The sequence below is a fragment of the Monodon monoceros genome, unplaced genomic scaffold, assembly GCF_005190385.1.
Source record: "Monodon monoceros isolate NGI ecotype Baffin Bay Population unplaced genomic scaffold, NGI_Narwhal_1 Super_Scaffold_21, whole genome shotgun sequence".
NCBI lineage: Eukaryota > Metazoa > Chordata > Mammalia > Artiodactyla > Monodontidae > Monodon > Monodon monoceros.
Window position 1 is genome coordinate 6,364,139 of NW_021703778.1, and position 25,877 is coordinate 6,390,015.

Genomic DNA, 25,877 nt, shown 5'->3' on the forward strand with positions numbered 1-25,877 from the left:
GTCCATCAAAAGTTAACATTGCATATAAAGTTTTATAAATACATTTAATGTACATCTGAAGGATCACATTACCCACTACCTAATTTAATGGTATTTTATAATGAGTAGTACTGTCATGATGACTTGATGTGAACTCCTAACAATCAACTCCTAACAATAAATATATGCTGAGCTTTAAAGCACAGTTTTGGGTAAAAGTTTTGGTGTAGAATATATATATGTTTACATATATATTTACATTGAAGTGCTTTTCAGATTTATATGCTAATGCAGTGCTAACTTTTTTGTTGCAGAACTTCTTGGTATACATGAACAAGCAGCTGTAGGATTCTTAACACTAATGGAAGCATTAAGATACTGTAAGGTAAGTTGCTTTTTAAGATACTTTGAATGGTTTTTATTCACATGTCCACTGTTGCAGAGAGCATTTTTCTCGTGGGACAACATATTTTAGCTTACTACAGACAGTGTGTACTCTCAGTTCTTTTCTGACCACCCTTCCTGAACTGACAGGCTTATCAAGGATGGAGTTAAGCTGGCTGATCATGCTGAGTCTCCTTATTTTTTGAGGCTTGTTCCTTTTTGAGGGTCGGGGGCAGAACCCAGCATGAAATAATTTATAAAAACAGATATCCATTATCGAATATAAATATAGTTTTGGGTAAACTGAGGGGAAAGAATGCCCTGTTTGTTCCTCACTAACAGTATGCTTCGCTGAAAAAATTTATCAGGCAAAGAAAAAGAATCTGCTAAATGCCTGAAATTCTAACTTGTCTTTTTCATCTGAAAACTGATTTCACACTAAAAAACAAAATCCAAGCACTTCACAGCTTTCAACTCTTTAACACATGTGCTAGAATTAGGAACTGCCATGAAACTCTCGTTTTTTGATATATATTTCATAGCTTTCCTGCACATTCTGAAATACCTATTGGATATTCCAAATAGTTTTAAATGGAGTTTAAATCGTTAATGATTTGAGCTTAGTAAGATGTTCTGATTTTGGGGAAAGAAGGAAGTAGCTCTCATATTCTTTTCCATTTTAGAATGGTGGTTCCATAGCAGTGGTTGATTATTTTTAGTAACAATAACAGTGTCTTTCTTTCTTTTTTCCTTTCTGCCTTCCTTCCCTTCCTCCCCTCCCTTTCTTTTTTACCAGACAGCATTCCTCTTTCATGACAACACTTGGACAGGGGTGACAGGGATATGATAATCAAATAATCAGATAGGTGTCATCCTGCCCTTATTCATTAGTAGTAATTGTACTGTCAAACAGTAGGAACTCGTGTATTTTCAGTGACTTTAATTACACAAGGTAAAGCTATTCTGAGGCAGCCTAGCGACTGGAGAATCAAACTGCATCTCCTCCCCAGCACACCCGCAGACGCTCATATTCCTAAAAGTGTGTGTGCACGTAAAAGTGGTGACCACACAGAAGCGGTGGATATGTTACTTAGCTTGATTGTGGTGATCTTTTTACGGTGTGTACATATATCCAGGTATCAAGTTGTACACCTTAAATACATAGAATTTTTGTATGTCAGAGATACGTCAGTGAAGCTGTTTTCTAAAAAGTGTGTGGTGTGTGTTTTGCAGGCAGATAGGGTGCGAAGATGATATATTTTGAAATCTTCACCCTGTGGCCTTAAGGCCCTGATGGTCTGGATTCTGTCTGTCCTTCCAGAGTTGGTTGCACTCTCTCCATTGCTGTGCTCCAGCCACACTGGTCTCCTGTCAGTTTTTCATACACGCCAGGCCCTTTCCTGCCTGGTGAGCCTTTTCGTACTTCCTTCATTTCTGCCTGGAATACTCCAGCTCTTAAATGGATGGCTCACGCTCTCCTTCAGACTCTACCTCAGACTGTGCCTCAAAGACCCTTTCCTAGACCACTCCCTCAGTGACTCTTTCACATTATTTCATAGGAATAATCACTTTGCAGTGATCTTTTTTATTGATTTAGTTATCTTTTTTTTAATCTTGAATTTGTTTTTCTGTTGTCCCTAATGGAATATGAACTCTTTGAAGGCAGGCACATTGTCTTTCTGGGTACATATTAGATGCTCAGTCAATATTTGTTGAATGAATGAGCAGACAATTTCACCAGAATTGTAATTTTTTAAATATGTGCATTTGCTTTTCTTTAACTGTTAGATTAGAACAGAGGAACGTCTGTTTTATCCCCAAGATCTTAGTGGGAAGTCATTAGCTGCTGTATATTCTCCTGTTACTCCAGTATTATTGCTCTAGTGCCAACCTAGTGTTACTGCTCTAGTGTTCTAGCGGTAACTATGGTGTTTTCTAGGTTTAAAGATATTTTTAATGGTGGGATACAGCACACTGATACTCAGATAGATGAAAGGCAGAGCTCTGTGACCTACAGCTCCAAACAAGAGAATGCTACCAGGCAGGGCCAAGAAGAGAATTATACCTGGGGACAAGGCAACAGCAGGCTGCAGCCCTAGGGAGCAGCTTACGTGTGGAAATTGGGATGGAGTTAGCTGGGTTGCCTGGGCTCCCTGTGACCTGGCTGGTTTGAATAGTTTGGGTGAGCTCTGGGCTTGGGAGTTGTCCCTTGTTGTCTGGGGCCTGACTCCAGAGTGATTAGGGCCATGCAGAGTGGCCTGGGGCGGGGAGACATGTCAGGTGTCTGGGGTTTGGACTTATGAGCTGTCTTTTTTAAGGGAATTGACCAGCCCCCAGTCAGGGCCTCAAAGCTGAGTTAAGACAGCATTAAAGAAACAAAACAAAAACAAAAAAACACTCTCTCTTACACTCTGGTGCTCATCTGTATATAACTGTAGATATCCTTCTGAAAATATATATACATTCACTTATCATCAAACATTTAGAGAAATGGCGTTAAGGGAATAATTGTGTTTGTATTAGTTTTGTGAATCTGAACATCTCCCTGTTCTTTGATAGTGCAGCAAATTGCCCTTTAAAATTGAAATTAACATTTTCATATCATTTTGCTCATATGTGTTCATTAAGACAAATGAAACAGTCTCTCTCACAGGCTCTCTAGGTCTCTCTCTCTCTCTTTCCCTCTCCTGCCCCTGTACACGTGCGTGCGCACGCGCGAGATAAAAGGTGACTCAGTGCTTTTGGCTGTGCACCTTTTAAAAAACTCATATATAACTCATGCATAAAATTCACCATTTTAAAGTGTGTTATTGAGTGGTTTTTCCGTATATTCATAGGGCTGTGCCATTATGACCACTATCTAATTTCAGTATGTTTTCCTCTCTCCAAAAAGATCCTCTAAACCAGGGGTCCCCTAACCCCAGGCCTCACAGCAGGAAGTAAGCGGCGGGCGAGCGAGCAAGCGAAGCTTCATCTGCCACTCCCCACTGCTCCCCATTGCTCGCATTACCGCCTGAGCCATCCGCCCCCGCCCCCGTTCCCCCCACTCCCCTGCAAGCCCGGTCCATGGAAAAATTGTCTTCCACGTAACCGGCCAAAAAGGTTGGGGACTCCTGCTCTAAACCCTTTAGCTGTCACCTCCTCGTTCCTCCCCAGCCCCTGGCAACTTTCTGTCTCTGCAGTTTTGCCTGTTTTGGACATTTCATTTAAATGGAATCCTACAGTATGTGGCCTTTAGTGTCTGGCTTCTTTCACTTAGCATGATGTTCTCAGTGTTCATTCATGTTTTAACATGTATTAGTACTTCATTCCTTTGTATGACCAAATAATATTCTATTGTATGATATATCGGTTTATATCAGTTTCATTTTTCTATCTATCAGTTGATGGACATTTGGCTTGTTTCTGATTTTTGACTATTATGCATAATACTGCTATGAACATTAATATATGTCTTTAGCGAGCATGTTTTTATTTGTCTTGAGTGTATACCCAGGAGTGAAATTACTTGGTCATATGGTAGTTATATACGTAGCTTTTGGAGGAACTGTCAAACTGTTTTCCAAAGTGGTTGCTCCATTTATGCCTTCTTTTATTTATTTTTCTTATTACAAACACTTCGTGAGCTCAGCACTCATTTACCCTTTGATCCCACTGTTTGTAATTTTATCCTCATGTTTTACTTCTACCTTAAACGCACACACATATATATACACACACACTTTTTCTGAAGGAGAAGTTAAACAGCACCTGAACTTTTCACTACAAGAGGCAGCGTGATGTAATAGAAAGCTGCCACATGAGGAATTGTAAAACCTGAGCTTTGACCCCAGCCCTGTACTAGTTAGCTGTCTGAATTCCGGCCAAGCACAGGTCCTGTGGAGTTCGCAGCTTCCTTATGTAAAGTGGAAGGCCTTGCACTGAACACCTCTAAAATCCCTTCACTCTGAACTGTGACCAGAGCTTTTCCTGTTTCTTTGTCCTTGTGCTGTTAACACTTTTCTGTTGTCCTCAAACCATCCTTCCTCCTCTGCTGGTTCACCACTGCTGTTAGCACATCCGCTCATCCCTCCCCGTCCTCGTAGGTCAAAGATACTAGCTTTAGTAAAGATCCCCAAATACAAAAGAGTACCTTCCTCTTTCCCATTTCCCTCCTAATGATAGCAGTCAGTTCCAAAGGGTGGTTGAAAGCCGGGCACCAGAGCAGGGCTTTTGGCTGCTTAGGGGCGAATAGTTGGCCCTGACTGCTGCGAGCAGCCACTTGGAATTTTCCAGTTCTAGGGAGTCTGTGTGAGAAAAGAAAATTCAGCACATGTGATTGGTAAGGTTAGTTGTCAGAGTCTTTGTCCATCTAAGAGTGTGGGTGATTCATGTGAACGTGATCCGCGTTCACAAGTCTGTTGAATTTTAAGCTTTTTTTTTCTCGGTCACGCACAAAAAAATGATACTCTCAAATTTGGGGTACTGTCATTTTTATATTAAATATATAACCTCGAAGGCAGGCTATAAAGTATAACTTCTTACATATTTTAAAGAGACTTAATACTGTAAAACTTTTAATTTACTTCCTACCATGAAGAATCAAATGACAGGATTCTTTTATATTCTTAAATGTTTGGGAGTGTGTGTTTTGCTTTAGAGAGATTACTGTGTTGCCCCAGGTTCTTTGAAGACAGAATGTTCTTCAGGTTTTTCCCCTTATTTATTCATATATCTACTCACTTGTTAATTTATAATTATTTTCCTGATAATTGTTGTCAAGGTTATAGTTTTAGGGTTTGAGGTACCAATCTGAAATTCTAGAAGTGGTCATTTTGTCTAGGATCTTTAGTGAAACCTGAGAATGATTCTTAGAGCTAAACTAATTCTTTTTAGCTGTGTTAAATCTGTATTATTCTTCTAGTGGAAAGGTGCAGTAGAAACTTAGCCCTGACAGTCTTTATAACACTCATTTTTACACTTAGCATTTGACCATTATGGGTAAGGCATTCTGGCACAACCCATTGTTCCCTTTCAATATGAATTAGACACTTCAGTTACGCTTCAGATACTCGTTGGCAGATATTTAACAGGCAGTATAAAATTTTCATTTGTTTATTTATTTTGCTACATTTGTTCTAGGTTGGTTCTTACTTGAAATCTCCAAAATTCCCTATTTGGATTGTTGGCAGTGAAACTCACCTCACCGTATTTTTTGCCAAGGTATGCTTATTGCAGGATTTTTTTTTTTTTTGTAAGTATGACATCAGGCAAACAAGTAATATAAGTCCATGTTTAGTTTGGATCTTTGTACAGACTTCAGTGCATTCCCACTGTGAAGTGGATTGTTTCAAAATCTAAAAAGTTAATACTAAAGGACGTACTGTTGTACTGCTTTGGTTTTGGAATCATTTCAGTAAAATCAGTCATGATTTACTTATAATTTCTTTATCTTTTCCAACTTTAGAACTTTGGCTCTTGATTTTTTTCAGAAATCACTTGTGTTACGGTGAAAATAATTGAAATTAAATGTTTTGGGTTACTCTTTTGCAGAGAGGATAAGAATCTAACTTACGTGATATAAAATAGTTTTAGTTATAAAATCTAGGAAAAAGCATTTTAAAATCTGTTAATAGTTCAGTGGTATACAAGTCAGTTGCTCTTTCAGGATGGAATATTTCCTACAGTTTTAGTAGATACAATATTACAATATTGAAATAGATTAAATACATTTGAATATGTTTGTTATAAAATTCTTGGAACAAAACTGTTGCTAAATCCCAGCCTTTATAATATTTCTTTTTCCACAATTGAGTGGTTAAGAGCCTTGAAGTCAGACAGCCTTCGTTAGAATCCCAACCATGCCACCTCCTAACATGGCTCAGCCTCTTCTCCCGTGTCTTTAAAATAGGGTTTAATAATAGTGCCTTGCTCTTAGGATTGTTGTCAGGCTTTAAATATGAAACAATTAGCAGTACCTAGTACAAGTTAAATGCCCAGTATATCTTAGCTGTTGTCACCGTCATCATTGCCGTTTTCATTATTCTACATTTATTAAACATTTCTGGTATGCCTACATAGAGTTGCTAGATGTTGGACTAAAGGAAGAAAATATATAATTATATTTTTGATGTTTCTTAATTCTGTTGCACTTTCCTGATTACTCAACGTGCTTTTTCAGCTTGTACTTGTTAAAGTACTTTATTTGTGTCTGTAAGAAGTATGAATTGTATAAATTGTACCAAAGACTGAACTGACAGTGCTAAGTTTTGTGGATCTATTTCATTATTTATTACTGTAATCACTTTTATTGTGCTGGCAAACATCCAGCTAGTGGATTTAGTGAAAGAAACATACTTACCTTTCCTTAAACAGGGAAAGCTATAAAATACAACCGTAAGAGTACAGACCATACTGATTTGTTACATTTCGTCTGACAGCTTTTGCTATATATTTTCCTCCTGAAGTAGAGAGGAAGAAGTTAAAAGCAAATGGAAACTACAGAACCTAAACAACTAATTCCTGCCTGTGAGGATTTCATCATTTGACTCATTTTAGTGTCAAGTGTTATAAATTTCCAGAAAAGGAAATCAGTTCCAATTCACATACAGAAATGTATTTTCAAGCCAATTATTATTTTTATCACCAACCCTATTCTTTAACATTAGGAAAACTAATAAATTCTATCAAACTATACGTGTCAAATATAAAAGATAGTAAGATAAAAATATTTTAAACCTTAAATTTTATGACTGATATTTAAGAAATGATTCTGTTGTCAAAACAGCAGAAGAGGTTTCACGGAAGGTTAATAGAAGGAACAGTGTCACTTGCACTATGTAAATATGCAGACATTTTGTTTTCAAACATCGAAAGGTTAGGTATGTTGAGAGAGTCATGGGAGTGAATGATACCCACCTTTCTATGGAGTAGACACTCCTTACCTACCTGTCCTGGTATTCTTTGTTGTTCCCATAGCAGTGGGTCCATTGTGCTGTTGCATTTATCACATGATGCACCGTTGCTACTACCCGCGCCTTTCTTTGCATGGCCCGTGGTCAGCAGTGAGCCTTGCGTGGGGCACGGACTCTCTCATTCATCTTCTTATCCGTAGGCCCCAGCCACTGCATTGAAAAGTGGAATTGAGCCATGAAGTACATAGAAAAACTTTAAAAACCCTGCCACACCAGTTGTGGACCTGACAAAACACACTCAGCGTACACCATGGATGTCAGTCAGGGTTTTTAAATCTGTCTTCATGTATTTGCATCCTTGAAGCTGCTAATAATCCTGATAGGAAAGTGCACACACACATAAAGTGATTATAGAAAAGCTTACGTTAAGATTTCAGGTTCTTCTACTGTTATAAATCATAAAGACCAGGTATTCCAAATACCTTATCTCTCTTTTAGAACTCTTAAATTTTGTACTGATTGTTTTGATACTTACCTTTGTGTTTTCCCCATCTGGTATATAGACTGGCACATACTGTAGAGAAATTCATTAGTTTAATGAATAAAGCCTTTGCACGAATTTCCTACAGTTGGGTTCCAGTGACGTTTATATCTTCTAAAAATATGTCCTCATGACTCACTCTGAAGCTTCTTAAAAGCACGGGTACTTCCTTTTCCGTGAATTTTAGCACAACTGAATTTGGATTGCTTGAACATGTTATCTTTATAGAGTTACAGGTAAAAAAATTTTCCCTTTGAAATAAAGTATTCTAAAGCTGGAAGAACATGTAAATGGTAAATAACATTGATGATACTTGATAGCATTTACTAGGTCCAATTTTAAAATTTTTTAAGTGAAGCAGTATTTATATAGTCTTTATCATATAGAAAATACTGTCAATTTTGCTTTTCTTTATGTTACAACAAGATCCATTATTTGGTCATTCTTTCTTGGATATTTATGTATTTGCACAAGTAATTTTAGCTATGGCTTTGTTTTTGATATTCTGTTTGATTTTTGGTTTCTTTGTTTCTGGTAGGTAGGTTCACTTTATGTTCTTGGCCTGAAATGAACAACAGAGTTTTGTTCCCGGCCCCCCACCTGCCCCAGACCTTAATGTGAATGTTTATATCTTTTTCTGTAAAACTGGTGTGTTTGTTTGTCTGGAAATGTATTTTGTGTGCTGATTTCTTTGTCCTGATTACGATGAAGTAGAAAAGCATGTTTTAAGGTCACAGTTTTCAAGGCAGTCTGTAATTTGGCATTGTAAAATGCCTTTGAAAAGCAGTCACCTTCTTCATGTGACTTACACACTGGAGGTGGTAATAGTTGCAGTTCTCTGCCTTCACGTGTATACCCACTTGTCAGATATTTACAGGGCGTATAATATGTGCCTGGTATTATGCAGGGTGCTGTGAATACATGGTAAGGGAAAGGATTAGGCACCTGTTTTTATGGAAGTGTGCATTTTAATGGGGGAGGCATTAATCAAAGAGTCACACTTATAAAATTACAGCTGTGATGGATGCTAACAAAACACAGGTCTGTAAAGCTTTAAGGAAGATTAGGAACGTCTCCTTGAGGAATTGATGTTGAAAGTGAGCCCTGAGGCATCAGTAAGATGAAACTGCAGGGAGAGGGAAAAAAAGAGCATTCCCTACTTAAAGAAACAGTTGGAGCAAGCAAACAGCCATAGAAGAAAGGACTGTGGTGTGAGCAACGGAGAGAAGAGCGGGAGCGCTGAGAACTGGGGGCGGGGCCGGGGGCGGGAGGAGGCTGCAAAGGTAGGCAGCCCATGCGACTCTCCTCTAAGAGTAAGGACCGCCACTAGACTTCAAAAATTGGTGGGAGTAGTTTGGGGGGGAGATATGAAGGAAGGGAACAGGACTAAAAATGCACTTTGTAAAGATCACTCTGGCCAGTTGTGGAAGACAGACACTGAAGGATATCCTAGGAGTGGGTGAACAAGACTCCCGTAGTCTTCCTGGTGAGCAAAGTGTAGTTTGGTCCAGGGGAATGATGATAGAGATGGATAGAAGTACAGCTTGAACAACACCAGGTTTGAACTGAGCGGGTCCACTTACACACGGATTATTTTTCCATAGCAAATCCTACACACTTCCCAGTTGGTTGGATCCCCAGGTGGTTGAATCCGTGGATGCGGAACCACGGATACAGAGGAACCATGGATACATAGGACCGATTATAAGTTAAATGTGAGTTTTCGATGGTGCTGAGTGAGGGTCAGCACCCCCAACCCCTGCATTGTTCAAGGATCAACTGCGTATAAATTTGAGAGATTTATACCTGAGTTAAGCTGACAGGACTTGGTGATAGAGTGGCTCGGATAGATGAGGGGTGAGAAGCCTCATGAGATGTGTGTTTTTAATGATTAGATCTCAGCAGCTTTGCACTTGTTGAATGTACCCACTCATGATTAAAGTAATTTATTTTTCTTTGGCCAAATTGACCAGGTCAAGATACTGCAATGAAACGGCCCAACCAAATAATCTCACAGTGAGGTTTCCAAGTCCTGCCCACACAGACAGTGCTTTTTAGTTTTTCCACATATTAGCAGACCACCAAGGATCATCAGATATTTGAGGAATGCTAACGTGAAAAACAGAAATCAAGGACTTCCCTGGCATTCCAGTGGTTAGAACTCCACGCTCTTACTGCAGGGGGCACGGGTTCAGTCCCTGATTGGGGAACTAAGATACTGCAAGCCAAGTGGCTTGGCCAAAAAAAAAGAAAAAGAAAAACAGAAATAAAAGCAAATAAGGAAAAAGGAACCCAAAAGATTAGAGACAGTGAAGGCATCAAAGAAAAACTTCAAAAAACCAAAAACCATAAGAGAAGTTATTATATCCATGAAACTATGGAGGCAATAAGGACAGAACATTTGAAGGACGAAAGAGAAACTGAAAACTTACTGAAAGAATTGAAAGACAAATTGGAGAATTCTCTTTCCTCCATCATTGCTCTAGCTTCCTAACTGATGACTAGACCATGCTGTTGCCCTTCATGGGTCTGTAGTAGCTTCTCAATTCAGGACTAAAAGGAGCCCATTAAAATGTAAGTCACTTCACGTCATTGGCTCCCTTTTCACTAAGAGTAAAAGCCAAAGTCCTTAGAATGACCCCCCAGGCCCTTCCTTTGCTAATCAGATTCCCTGTTGCCCTCTAATCTCATTTCCTACTACTCTCCCCTCCTGTCTTGCTTGGCCATGGTGGCCTTCCCTCTGCCTCAAAAGTGAGGCAAGCCCTCTGCCCCTGCCCTTCCCTTTAGGATCTTGCATCAGATGTCTGTATTAAGGATTCCTTCCTACCTTCAGGTCAGCATTCAAGTGTCACCTCCTTAGTGAGGCCTTCTCTAGCCACCTTTTCTAAAAGCTCAACCCCATCCTTTCCCCCTTTTCATTAAGATTCTCTCTCCCGCTCATTCTCGAAAATAGATTTATTTTTGGCGGGGGGGGGGGGCCATGCCGCACCACGCAGCTTGCGGGATTTTGGTTCCCTGTCCAGGGATTGAGCCCATACCATTGGCAGTGAAAGTGAGGAGTCCCGACCACTGTACCACCAGGGAATTCCCGCAAAAATAGATTTTTTTAAAAAATATTATTTATTTATTTTGGCCACACTGGGTGTTGGTTGCAGCCCTGCGGGCTCTTAGTTGCAGCATGTAGACTTCTTACTTGCAGCATGTGGACTCTTAGTTGCAGCTAAGTGGTCTTTGTGGTTTGATTTACATTTTCCTCATGACTGATGATGTTGATCATCTTTTTATGTGCTTTTTGGCTATTTGTATATCTTCTTTGGAGAATTGTCTATTCAGGTCCCTTGTCTATTTTTGAATTAGGTTGTTTGTCTTTTTATTGAAATGTAAGGTTTTAATAAATCCTGGTTACTAGGCACATACTATATATCTTACTTATTTGTTTTATGTATTACCTGCCTCACTAGTAAGCTTTATGACAGCAGGATTTTGGTCTGTTTTGTTTCTGTTTCCTAACACCAAGAACAGTGTCAGGCACAGTGTTCATGCTCTATAGATTGCTGTTAAAGAAATAAACTAGCAGAAAACACTGAAGATTTATTTCACATTGTGATATAAGCATGTTAGTACTTGATAAAGGGGGAAAAGGGGATGTAAGTGTGCCAAGTTGTCTTTGATTACAAGAATTCAATAGATCCTGGTGGTCTGACATCGGCCCTACCCTAGAGGCTGCTGTGGGAGGATGGTCCCCCCCCCTGGCGCCTGGGTGCCCCTGAAGGCCCCCACAGTCCGTGGAGCTGATCCCTGCCATGTGGCTGACAGGGTCTTCATGCTCCGGCCGGGTGTCAGGCCTGTGGCTCTGAGGTGGGAGAGCCGAGTTCAGGACATTGGTCCACCAGTGACCTCCCAGCTCCACGTAATATCAAATGGCAAAAGCTCTCCCAGAGATCTCCATCTCAACACTAAGACCCAGCTCCATTCAACGACCAGCAAGCTATAGTGCTGGGCACCCTATGCCAAACAACTGCAAGACAGGAACACAACCCCACCCATTAGCAGAGAGGCTGCCTAAAATCATAATAAGGACATAGACACCTCAAAACACACCACTGGATGCAGTCCTGCCCACCAGAAAGACAAGATCCATCCTCATCTACCAGAACACGGGCACCAGTCCCCTCCACCAGGAAGCCTACACAACCCATTGAACCAACCTTACCCACTGGGGGCAGACACCAAAAACAATGGGAACTACGAACCTGCAAAAAGGAGACCCTAAACACAGTAAGTTAAGCAAAATGAGAAGGCAGAGAAACACACAGCAGATGAAGGAGCAAGGTAAAAACCCACCAGACCAAACAAATGAAGAGGAAATAGGCAGTCTACCTGAAAAAGAATTCAGAGTAATGATAGTAAAGATGATCCAAAATCTTGGAAATAGAATGGAGAAAATATGAGAAACGTTTAACAAGGACCTAGAAGACCTAAAGAGCAAACAAACAATGATGAACAACATAATAAATGAAATTAAAAATTCTCTAGAAGAAATCAATAGCAGAATAACTGAGGCAGAAGAACAGATAAGTGACCTGGAAGATAAAATAGTGGAAATAATACCACAGAGAAGAATAAAGAAAAAAGAATGAAAAGAATCGAGGACAGTCTCAGAGACCTCTGGGAAAACATTAAATGCACCAACATTCAAATTATAGGGATCCGAGAAAAATAAAGGGACTGAGAAAATATTTGAAGAGATTATAGTTGAAAACTTCCCTAATATGGGAAAGGAAATAGTCAATCAAGGCTAGGAAGCGCAGAGAGTCCCACACAGGATAAATCCAAGGAGAAATACACCAAGACACATATTAATCACAAAAATTAAATACAAAGAAAAAATATTAAAAGCAGCAAGGGAAAAACAACAAATAACATACAGGGGAATCCATATAAGGTTAACAGCTAATCTTTCAGCAGAAACTCTGCAAGCCAGAAGGGAGTGGCAGGACATATTTAAAGTGATGAAAGGGAAAAACCTACAACCAAGATTACTGTATGTAGCAAGGATCTCATTCAGATTCGAAGGAGAAATTAAAACCTTTACAGCGAAGCAAAAGCTAAGAGAGTTCAGCACCAGCAAACTAGCTTTACAAAACATGCTAAAGGAACTTCTTTAGGCAGGAAACCACAAGAGAAGGAAAAGACCTACAATAACAAACCCAGAACAATTAAGAAAATGGTAATAGGAACATATGTATCAATAACTACCTTAAATGTAAGTGGACTAAATGCTCCAACCAAAAGACATAGACTGGCTGAATGGATACAAAAATAAGACCCATATATCTGCTGTCTACAAGAGACCCACTTCAGCCCTAGGGACACATACAGACTGAAAGTGAGGGGATGGAAAAAGATATTCCATGCAAATGGAAATCAAAAGAAAGCTGCAGTAGCAATTCTCCTATCAGACAAAATAGACTTTAAAATAAAGACTATTAGAAGAGACAAAGAAGGACACTACATAATGATCAAGGGATCAATCCAAGAAGAAGATATAACAATTGTAAATATTTATGCACCCAACATAGGAGCACCTCAATACATAAGGCAAATGCTAACAGACATAAAAGGGGAAATCGACAGTAACACAGTCATAGTAGGGGACTTTGACACTGCACTTTCACCAATGGACAGATCATCCAAAATGAAAATAAGGAAACACAAGCTTTAAATGATACATTAAACAAGATGGACTTAATAGATATTTATAGGACATTCCATCCGAAAACAACAGAATACACTTTCTTCTCAAGTGCTCATGGAACATTCTCCAGGATAGATCATATTTGGGTCACAAATCAAGCCTTGGTAAATTTAAGAATATTGAAATCATATCAAGTATCTTTTCCGACCACAATGCTGTGAGGCTAGATATCAATTACAAGAAAAAAACTGTAAAAACTACAAACACATGGTGGCTAAACAGTATGCTACTAAATAACCAAGAGATCACTGAGGAAATCAAAAAATACAGAGACAAATGACAATGAAAACACAACCACCCAAAACTTATGGGATGCAGCAAAAGCAGTTCTAAGAGGAAGTCTATAGCAATACAGTCCTACGTCAAGAAACAAGAAAATCTCAAATAAACAACCTAACCGTTCACCTAAAGCATTAAGAGAAAGAAAGAAAAAAAAAAAACCCCAAAATTAGCAGAAGGAAAGAAATCATAAAGATCAGATCAGAAATAAATGAAAAATAAATGAAGGAAACAATAGCAAAGATCAATAAAACTAACAGCTGTTTCATTGAGAAGATAAACAAAATTGATAAACCATTAGCCAGACTCATCAGGAAAAAAAGGAAGACTCAAATCAACAGAATTAGAAATGAAAAAGGAGAAGTAACAACTGACAATGCAGAAATACAAAGGATCATGAAAGATTACTACAGGCAACTATATGCCAATAAAATGGACGACCTGGAAGAAATGGACAAATTCTTAGGAAAGCACAATCTTCCAAGACTGAACCAGGAAGAAATAGAAAATATAAACAGACCAATCACAAGCACTGAAATTGAGACTGTAACTAAAAATCTTCCAACAAACAAAAGTTGAGGACCAGAGGGCTTCACAGGCAAATTCTATCAAACATTTAGAGAAGAGCTAACACCTATCCTTCTCAAACTCTTCCAAAATATAGCAGAGGGAGGAACACTCCCAAACTCACCCTACGAGGCCACCGTCACCCTGTTACCGAAACCAAAGATGTAACAAAGAAAGAAAACTACAGGCCAATATCAGTGATGAATATACATGCAAAAATCCTCCACAAAATACTAGCAAACAGAATCCAATAGCACATTAATCCAAACAATCATACACCATGATCAAGTGGGGTTTATCCCAGGAATGCAAGGATTCTTCAATATACACAAATCAATCAATGTGATACACCATATTAACAAATTGAAGGAGAAAAACCATATGATCATCTCAATAAATGCAGAAAAAGCTTTTGACAAAATTCAGCAGCCATTTTGATTAAAAAAACTCTCCAGAAAGTAGGCATACAGGGAACCTACCTCGACGTAATAAAGGCCATATGTGACAAACCCACAGCCAGCATCGTTCTCAGTGGTGAAAAACTGAAACCATTTCCTCTAAGATCAGGAACAAGACAAGGTTGCCAGACCTCACCACTATTATTCAACATAGTTTTGGAAATTTTAGCCATGGCAATAAGAGAAGATAAAGGAATCCAAATCGGAAAAGAAGAAGTAAAACTGTCACTGTTTGCAGATGAGATGATACTACACATAGAGAATCCTAAAGATGCTACCAGAAAACTACTAGAGCTAATCAATGAATTTACTAAAGTTGCAGGACACAAAATTAACTCACAGAAATCTCTTGCATTCCTATACACTAATGATGAAAAATCTGAAAGAGAAATTAAGGAAACACTCCCATTTACCACTGCAACAAAAAGAATAAAATACCTAGGAATAAACCTACCTAAGGAGACAAAAGGTCTGTATGCAGAAAACTATAAGATACTGATGAAAGAAATTAAAGATGATACTAACAGATGGAGAGATATACTATTATCTTGGTTGGAAGAATCAACATTGTGAAAATGACTATACTACCCAAAGCAATCTACAGATTCAGTCCAATCCCTATCAAACTACCAATGGCATTTTTCACAGAACTAGAACAATAAGTTTCACAATTTGTATGGAAACACAAAAGATCCCAACTAGCCAAAGCAATCTTGAGAAAGAAAAATGGAGCTGGAGGAATCAGGCTCCCAGACTTCAGACTGTACTACAGAGCTACAGTAATCAAGACAGTATGGTACTGGCACAAAAACAGAAATATATGTCAGTGGATAGAAAGCCCAGAGATAAACCCATGCACCTATAGTCACCTTATTTTTGATAAAGGAGGCAAGAATATACGGTGGAGAAAAGACATCCTCTTCAGTCTGTGGTGCTGGGAAAACTGGACAGCTACATGTAAAAGAATGAAATTAGGACACTCTCTAACACCAGACACAAAAATAAACTCAAAAGAGATTAAAGAGCTAAATGTAAGGCCAGACACTATAAAACTCTTGGAGAAAAACATAGGCAGAACACCTATGACAGAAATCACAGCAAGATCCTTTTTGACCCACCTCCTAGAGAAATGGAGATAAAAACAAAAATAAACAAATGGGACCTAATGAAACTTAAAAGCTTTCGCACAGCAAAGGAAACCATAAACAAGACCAAAAGAGAACCCTCAGAATGGGAGAAAATACTTGCAGTTGAAGCAACTGACAAAGGATTAATCTCCAAAATTTACAAGCAGTTCATGCAACTGAATATCAAAAAAACAAACGACCCAATCCAAAAATGGGCAGAAGACCTAAATAGACATTTCTCCAAAGAAGATAAACAGATTGCCAACAAAGACATGAAAGGATGCTCAACATCACTAATCACTAGAGAAATGCAAATCAAAACTACAATGAGGTATCACCTCACAACAGTCAGAATGGCCATCATCAAAAATTTACAAACAATAAATGCTGGAGAGGGTGTGGAGAAAAGGGAACCCTTTGCACTGTTGGTGGGAATGTAAATTGATACAGCCACTATGGAGAACAGTATGGAGGTTCCTTAGAAAACTACAAATAGAACTACCATATGACCTAGCAATCCCACTACTGGGCATACACCCTGAGAAAACCATAATTCAAAAAGAGTCATGTACCACAATGTTCATTGCAGCTCTATTTACAGTAGCCAGGACATGGAAGCAACCTAAGTGTCCATCGACAGATGAATGGATAAGGAAGATGTGGCACATATATACCATAGAATATTAGTCAGCCATAAAAAGAAACGCAGTTGAGTTATTTGTAGAGACGTGGATGGACCTAGAGTCTATCATACAGAGTGAAGTAAGTCAGAAGGAGAAAAACAAATACCTATATGCTAACACATATATATGGAATCTAAAAAGAAAATGGTTCTGATGAACGTAGGGCCAGGACAGGAATAAAGACGCAGACATAGAGAATGGACTTGAGGACACAGGGAGGGGGAAGGGTAAGTTGTGACAAAGTGAGAGAGTGGCATGGACATATATACACTACCAAATGTAAAATAGATAGCTAGTGGGAAGCAGCCGCGTGCTTTGTGACCACCCTGAGTGATGGGATAGGGAGGGTGGGAGGGAGACGCAAGAGGGAGGAGATATGGGGATATATGTATATGTATAGCTGATTCATTTTGTTATAAAGCAGAAATTAACATACCATTGTAAAGCAATTATATATACTCCCATAAGGTTGTTAAAATTATTCAGTAGATCTTAAGCTTATAAATCAAGAAATAACAGTTAATGCATGCAGTATCCTATATGGAGACGAAAACAGAATAACTTGCTTTTATTCTTCTGCCTGATCAACTTAAATACACATAACATACACAGATTCTTTCTCCAGATTAGTGAATAAAAACAATTTTGATGAGTATTTGTAAGTAAACATTGTCACATTATATACGCTATCATATTTAAAATTTGCCTTCATGGTTGAGGATGGGTAAGAAAATTGTTTCTATTCAGTGAAATAACTGTTTTGGTTTTTCTTTTCGAGATGAACGGCTTATCTTTAGGAGTCTAAGTAATTACAATTTTTAGAAAAGAGTTATAAGTTTGTCATTTTAAATTTCAGTGCCATCTGTTTACTTAATAAAATCACTTTATATTTGAGATGTCCAATGGCCCAGAACTTATTTTTATATCATTGGAACTGTCTTCTTGACCCATAGAGAATCACTGAACACATTTTGTAGGACTGGGAGAGATTTTTCACAGTTGAGTTTTATTTGAATGTCAATGTTGAAAATAAATTTTAATAACCTTTATGAACAGGTTGTAAAACTTCAGACCAAATTTATGACCATCTTCTCTATGTAATCTTTAAATTTTTAAATTGAACTCTGCCATGTTTTATAAGTCATCTTTTCTATCCAGTGTAGACATGGTCATCTTTTTAATCTTAGCATCTGTGTGAAGCAACAAACATGATATTGTACTCTGATGTATTTTAGAGAACGTGGTTGGAAAAAATGTAGCTTGCTATCCTATGTAAATAGGAGTTTTCTAGTTAATATTGAGGGGGAAAAGCACAGAATCTAACTGCAGGGACCTTTTAGGAACTCAGAGTCATCAAGCAGCAGGGTTTTCACAGAACCCGCCAATAGAAGGTTTCTTGGTGAAGAGAGGACAGTCCGATGACACAGTTGAGACGTTCTGCATCTCCAGATTTCTGGGAAGGACTTTTTTTGACACCAGCTCTGTAGGCTGGCAAGCGTCTTCTCCTTCAGTTTGCTCCTTTCTCTCCTGCACTTCCGAGAAACACCAGAGAAAAACTCTGCAAGGCGTGTTTTCCACTGTGAAGCAGACCCTCTGCCTTTAGGGGTCCCCTAGGCTTGTGCCTGGACTTGGACTAGACTCCTTGGAAAGTGGGCACCTGAAGAGCTGTCAGGGATGCAGCATGCACCCTTGCGGGCACAGGTTCACAAGAAAGGTTTGGAATGAACCTGGGATGCAGATGGAGAAGGGAGGTCCTGTGAGCCATGGCCCAGAAGGGGACTGTACTTGAGTGTTGCCGTGACGATGGATGTGCCTGCAGAGACGGGAAGAGGAGGCACCCAAAGCACGGCCAGCAGTCTCCTCCTGCCCACTGAGCCGGGCAGGGTCATAGCTCTGCCCTTGCCTTGGGCACAGCGGCAGTGCCTCTGTCCCTGGGACGTACCTGAGGGAGGGCCTCTAGAAAGGCTGCTGGTTTAGATGAAACCAGGAGGCTAAGTAAGGCTCAGGCTGTCCGCTGGAGACAGTGGCTGGGGGCTCCTGTCTCAGCCCCGCCAGCCCCACCTCAGCCCCCTGTATCCAGCCGGGCCAGTGGGAGAACTGGGAAGGGGCCTGCCCCCTCTTCACTGTGGCTAATGTTTGCTAGGCCAGTTATGGTGCACCAGTGATGCAGTGTTTTCCCTCTTCTGTTTCCCTCCCAGTGTCCCCTTTTCAGGGTTTTCTGGAGGATTTTGTTGTTGTTGTTGTTTTTCTTCCTCTCTCATTTGCGTTTGAGGATCGTGGTCAGTGGAGCCCCGCCATCCCCTGGAGGGACCCTGTGGTTTCTGTGCGAAGAGGCACCTGCTCCCACTTTGATGAGGGTGAAGGGCAGCGGGTTGCCGTTTGTTATATTCATGCCCCTCCACCACCACGGGCGATGCTTTAAAGGTTCAACTCCTGTACAGAGAAGGATTTGCTACGTTTGCAGTTGGGTGTCAGCATCAGGACCCATGGGTGTCTTCCCCACCCACGCGTCCCACCGGGCACCTTGACTCTTCGATCCAAAGTTCCTTAAAGGGGCACAGCCTGGCCTGGTCCGCAGCCTTAGGGGCCTGGGATCCCTGTGGCGCTTCCTGAAGTCCAGGTTGGCAAGAGACCATGGGGTCTGAGGCCAGCCGGAAGGGGGGCTCCTCCAGCAACCCAGGTGGCAGCCGGTCCCAACCTGGGACCCTTCCCTCCCACCCAGCCGGGGGGCTGGGTTCCAAAGCGGTGAGCGAGCTCGTGGACTGGCACGGGGCTGGAGTCTCCCGGCCCCGCCGGGCAGTGCGTCCAGGGCCATTCAGATGCCAAGCATCAGGAAATCATTTTGTGCAACCACCTGAAGCAGAGAGATTTTTTAAAAAGCATAAATTATTCTCAGTTGTGCTGTGATGATCCTGCCTTTTTCTTTTCCCCGTGACTTCGCATCAGTGATTCTTTCACATCAGGTAAATCTTGAGAAAGCCTTGGTGCCCCTCCCTCCCGGGCCCCACTCAGTACCCATGCGTGTGCACCCCCAGCCTTTCTCAGTAGTTAAGACATTCTAGGCAATGCCATAGGCACAGCTGACTGTGTGTCTCTCTCTGAGTGCAAGAAACTCAAGTCATCTTAAAAAAATACCAAAAATATTTACAAGAAAAGAAACACAAAAAAATCTTTTTAGGCCAGAGTTTTCTACAGGTACTAATGAATATTTTTCTTAATCCTTGGAAGTTTTATGTGTTTAATATTTCTTAGTACCAGTAGCATTAATTTATACTTTTGTAGCAACACAATATTTTTATAAACAGCCAGTGCTTTGGCTCAAGTCTCCACAAGGGGCTTATGCAGGGTTTTCTTGGCACCTGTGTACAGTGTACTGTATTTAAAAAAACAAGTTACCTAGTGTCACCCTTGCTGTGTTAATTAACAAAAGACGTTGTTTCCGGTCTCCTGTGTCATTGGTGTGGACCCAGCAGTTCTCCAACGAGTCACGTTGCCCGGGGGTTGAGTTGACGGTTCTTGTGATATGTAAACCCCCAAGACCAAACTTGAGGGTTTATTTAGGCTTTTTTTTTGTTTGTCCTTGGGATTTTTGGTTTCATTTCGTTTTGGTACCGTTTGCCATTTACACCCAAATCAGTTTTGTGGTGTTTAAAACTTTTACTGATGTCAAATGGAGGAAAGGAACAGAAAAAAAAAAAAAAGATTTTTACAAGGTAATAAAATTTAAAACTGAGCTGTTTAAATGTTGCTCTTTTTACCTGTCTGTTCTTGTCCAAAAGTGGGACATTCCTAGGGAGAAGAGGAAAGTTCCACTTGGTTCCTTAAATCGCCAAAAGCCCCTGCCGGAAATTCAGCACCCCCTACACCCCGAATTCTTGCAACATTATTTCCCAGTTGGTTGATGCCAAGGCAAAAAGGCATCGTTTTAGTGGTTAGGGAGGATCAGTTGCTTAAATGATTTCATCTCAGTGTTGTATTTATGGTTTGACAATAAAACGACCTTGTGGGGGGGGAAGGATGTGGGTGAGGTGAGTTGTAGTACAGTGTACATACATGGACCTCTTCAAAGAAGGAGACAGTTTCTGTTAAGTAAGGTAGAGAATGCTCCAAGAAGGCCTTCTGAACGATGGCAGAGTAAAACTTTTGGATCTGTACCTTGGGAGGGAGCGAGCCCTGTGTGCATGGGCAGGGTGTTCAGATATACCATGGTACTCTTCATGAGTTAGTTGAAAACCTGCAGGTCTCCTTAACAGGTAGAAGAAATGATTTTGAACAGTAGATGCTTAAGGAATTTAGAACTTTATTGTTAAAACAAGGTGGTGTAACATTTGTTTTATATTAAATCTTTTCTTCTTTTAGAAGCCAGGCCTTTTCGTACTGAGACATGTTAATACACTTTAAATGCCCAGGTATTACCTGATAGAACATTTGGACATTTGTCCTGTTATGTTTTTCATCTCTCTAATCATCATTTTTCCCTTTGCCTCATTGACTTCCTTTTTTATATTTGGGGCCTAAGATTAAATTACTTGGGTCACTTTCATATTTTCCCCTTGAATTGGAACTAATTATGGACTTAATTTTCAATGCAAATTCAAGACGAGGGCTTTAAATTTGAAAATACGATACTTTAATATTATTAGAATTATATATATATAAAGTGTTAGACAAATAAATTTGTCGTTTTTGGTTTTGTGCATTTGAATCTCTGGGATGACAGCTGCTGGTACAGCATAAAAATAGTTGGAACCTACCTGTAACATCTAATTTCATCTTCAGAAGATCAGTGACTAATTTCCTTGGTAATCCATTTCAGACTTTCTTTTGAAGTTGGGAAGATGAGTTTTATATTCCTTTTTGTTCTCTCTTATGGTTATAAAAGGACTCTTTGTATGTATATACAGAGTGTCACCTTTGACCTTTCCTATGATAAAGCAGTTTTCCTTTTAGATAAGAACACATGAAAACACACTTCTGTTTAAAGGCACAGTATATAGAGAAACTGAATTTAATGCAAAGGAGAAACAAAACATTGAACTGTTCCTGCATGAGCAGACTGTTCTTACAGTGGTATCTGTTCCTGGGCATCTAGATAGAATTCTTTCTACAGAGCAAGCTCCTTTGTGTATCACTCTTCAGTGTAACATTAACAAGACTACTGCAGTTACATGATAGAGCCTTTTTTGAGGGTGTTCAAAAGTTGGACAGTTCTACTTTACCATTAATACATTCCTCTACATGTATCCACAGTTTTAAGGAAATGAAGTAAAATGATGCTTTATAGATCTTATTATAAAGAATATTCACTTCTTTGTATCTTTAATTACTGGGTAAAAGTCTTGGGAGTTGGAATATAATTAGATTCACAGTTGGGCATTTTGTAAAATAATAGGGTTTTCCTATGTATTAATGCGGTTTAGTCATCCCATCCGTTTATCTTAAGTATATTTTAGAGTTTGTGCATTTGTTTAAATTTCATGCCTTATCTGCTACAGAAAGGAAATGGATTTAAGAGCTAAAGTATTAATTTTTATAGTTTAAATCATAACTTGTCATGTTTCTGTATTGGTTTTTATGAATTTTTTTTCTCTTAGTTAATCATGTCAGTGATGTCACCCAGCTTACTGAAATTAGTTCCTCTTTCCATTTGAATTTGTTTCTTACAACTTTTTGTTACAGTAGAACCCAAATAATTGTCCAAGCAAGATAAAGTATCGCTGATATAAAGGCCTAAAGGCGTTCTGTTATGAGTGAAGTCCGTGAGTTTTCATTAGAATCAGCATTGATGAGTCCACATCTCTACCTGTCCGTCTAGAATTGATGAAAATAATTGTAGCAAACGGAGTGGGTAGCAGAAAAGGCCTTATAGCATATATTTCATGTATGATAGTATTAACGAGTTTATGATTTTGTTTATTTTCCTGTGCTTTTGTTTGTTATCCTCTGCCCAGGTTGTGATCACAATCCTGCTCGGCATTCATGGTCCAGCCTTGCTTGACATCTTTCGTGATGTGATTGCTGATTCTCTCACTCCCTTATGCTCCTGGAATTTCTTTAAACTTCCTACCTCCTTGTGATCAGGGTACTTACCTGATTTATCTGCTTTCCCCCAGTACCTAGTAGAGCAAACACTGGGCATGGTGCTAAGTACTGTTGAAATGCAAGGATTCATAATAACATTGTAGGGACTTCCCTGGCAGTCCAGTGGTTAAGCCTCCACGCTTCCACTGCAGGGGGTGCGGGTTCAGTCCCTGGTCGGGGAACTAAGATCCCGAATGCCACGCCGTGAGGCCAAAAATGGTAATAATAATACATTTTATAATAGTTTACTAGGTAATTCTACTGAGTGCTTGCTCCGTATCAGGCACTGTGGCATCTTACATGCATTTGTCATTCAATCCTCAACGCAACCCTGTAAAATACGTTCCGTTTTCATCTACATTTTATACTCGGGGGCCAGAGAAAACTAACACCTACTGGCTGAAGCAAGGATTCTGTCTCCCGAGCTTTTAGCTACTTCTGTCCCTTAGGAAAACAAGCAAATTTTTATTGCAGTGTGAAACAGAGATTGAAAGAGGGGAGGGGGGTGCAGAGGGATGATACTTGAATTAAAGGACATGATGTGTATTAGACTTAGATGAAATGAAGAATGTATTCTAGTCTTGGGAAAAGCGTAAGGAAAAAGGCAAGAGATGTGGGATGGGAAACTTCGGGCTATATTTGGAGAATAGTAATTGGTTCAGTATGGCTGAACCATACTCGTTGTGCTAGGAGATTAAGATGGAAGCAAAAATTGGGATCAGGTACAGTACCAGCTGAAACAATCATTTCTCCCCAGACCATCTATACTATGTTTTTTTTGTTTTGTTTCGTTTTGTTTTTGTTTTTGCAGTACGCGGGCCTCTCACTGTTGTGGCCTCTCCCGTTGCGGAGCACAGGCTCCGGACACGCAGGCTCAGCGGCCATGGCTCACGGGCCCAGCCGCTCCACGGCACGTGGGATCTTCCCGAACCGGGGCACGAACCCGTGTCCCCTGCATCGGCAGGCGGACTCTCAATGACTGCACCACCAGTGAAGCCCCCATGTATACTATGTTTGCATGCTTATCTTGATATGAAAGGCTAAACATGAACATTCAAGTCATGAACATTCAAGTCATGAATGTAAAGCCTATTCATGGAAGTAGAACAGTTACTTAATGAACAGTAAGAACTTCTCTGTGAAGCTTGATAAAACTTAAGAGTATTAAAAATTGAGTATTTTCACTATTTTTCACAGTCAAACCCTGTTTAAAATAATAGAAAAGGAGGTAGGATTTGGGGGAATGTAGGGTCAGGAAGGTCCCTCACTTTGCATTTATACTAATCCAAGCCTACCAAGCTTAAATGACCAGTGTTGTGTGGACTGCTATGTCAGTCATCTTTCTAGGCATCCATTTTCATAGGAAACACAGGAAGTGTGTATATGTGGAGATTCTCCATATGCAGCTTGTATTGTTAAAATCAGTGTCAGCGGGTAGCATGAAGGAATGGAAGAGGAAAAAATAGGTCAGGTTTGAATGGGACGAGCAGATATTATACGTGTGACATAAGCGAGCTGAAACCCCAGCCAGAATATTAGGGTTTAATTCTTTTTGCCAGCTTCCTGAAGTCACAAACAATCCTAAAATTTGAGTGATTTACGCAGTAGTAGTCAAGAAGTGGGGAGGGGAGGCAATGAGAGCAGTCCACCCCAGGTAGGTGGGATGTTTGACCACTGAAATTGTCTAGAACTGCCTGCATGGGATGATGGTAAAGAGGAATTTGACAAAGTGAGTTTTATTATGTTTAAACTGCAAACAGTGCACCGCAAACAGTGCACCGTCTTTTTGCCTGTGCTGGGGCAAACTGTTCCCACTATAGCCCTCTCCCCACACACACACACCGAAGCTTCTTTGCCTTAATTTGTATGCTGGCTGCACGTGTCCTCCAGGTGCCTATCCCCTGCTGTGATCTGGACCGAGGAGTAGCCTCTGTCAGGAAGGGGCAGTTCTCCTGGCAGAGGGAGAAGAGGAAGACGCCTGGCCCAGCCACTGATGGCACTTAAAGCTTCTTCCAGGAGCTGGCAGAATGTCGCTTCTTCTTGTATTTCTCTGGCCAGAAAAGGCACCTGGCTAATCCCTGATGTCAGTGCGGCTAGGAAGTAGACACCCACAAAGAGGTACTACGGGTCCCATAGCAAAATGCAGTGATTGTACTCTTACAGGGAAGCGCAAGAAATTGAGAACAACAGTACCAAATCTACCACCATGGGTAACTGTGGGTCCAGGTGATTTAACAGAGTTTAATTTAAAGGATATAAAGAGTCTTTGCCTAGAAATAAGGAGGAATTTTTGACTGTCCGATTGATTTTTGCCCAGGTGATTATATCGTATTTCTACCATTTAAAAAAGTCAGATAATCACTTTTCTTGAATTTTGTAGGTGTCCATGTGCCTAGAGAGTAATGGCTGTGTTAGCTGTTTCTTTAATGACATACAGTAGTTAAATGGCAAAGAGCTTCTCTCGGTCCGGTTCTTCACAGTAAACGAGAGAACACAGAAAGTGATTCTGGATGCATAAGAGAGTGGACGCCTTGGGCCTGAGGGATGAATTCTCTGGCAGAAACCACTGGGGAAAGGCTAGAGGGGTCCCTACTGTGAGTTGTACAGTCGTGGCAATAGGGAGAAAAAGAAGTCCAGTGATTAATATTAATAATTGTAATGATCATGGCAGATCATACCTGTCGGAGACTTTCCTCCTACTACCTTATTTCACTTACACATTTAGAGTGTATGTTCCTGTGTAGAAAGAATCCCAAAGGGCTTTGCTTTATATTTCCTACCCTGACTTCTCTGCTGACACAACACAAGTCAGCAGTGGGCTGTTTTGGAGTAGCTGGGCCTTTTGTGCATTGTTTGGGAAATCATGGAAGAGTAAGAAAAAAGACCACTGTCCTACCTACTTTCAATTAATGGCATTAACTGAATTCTGTTTCTAACACTGGCACTGAAGAACATTATATACTTGAGAGCATTTGACAACTGATTTACAATATGTTTCACACTGGTTCCCAAATTATTTTCCTAGGTAGTTAGTGAAGAGTCAATATGGAACATACAATAAAGTGATTTTTTTTTTTTTTTTTTTTTTTTTTTGCGGTACGCGGGCCTCTCACTGTTGTGGCCTCTC

At 40.0% G+C, this 25,877-nt stretch overlaps 1 protein-coding gene across 2 annotated transcripts in view; it reads left to right on the top strand.

Moving 5' to 3' along the window:
• The window catches only part of MINDY3 (MINDY lysine 48 deubiquitinase 3), a 95,016-nt gene that overhangs the window by 36,627 nt on the left and 32,512 nt on the right, over positions 1 to 25,877 (top strand). For both annotated transcript variants that reach the window (XM_029238141.1, XM_029238142.1), the window contains exons 9-10: positions 294 to 364; positions 5,485 to 5,565. In XM_029238141.1, the coding sequence (XP_029093974.1) occupies positions 294 to 364; positions 5,485 to 5,565 (152 nt within the window). The remainder of the gene's footprint in view (positions 1 to 293; positions 365 to 5,484; positions 5,566 to 25,877) is intronic.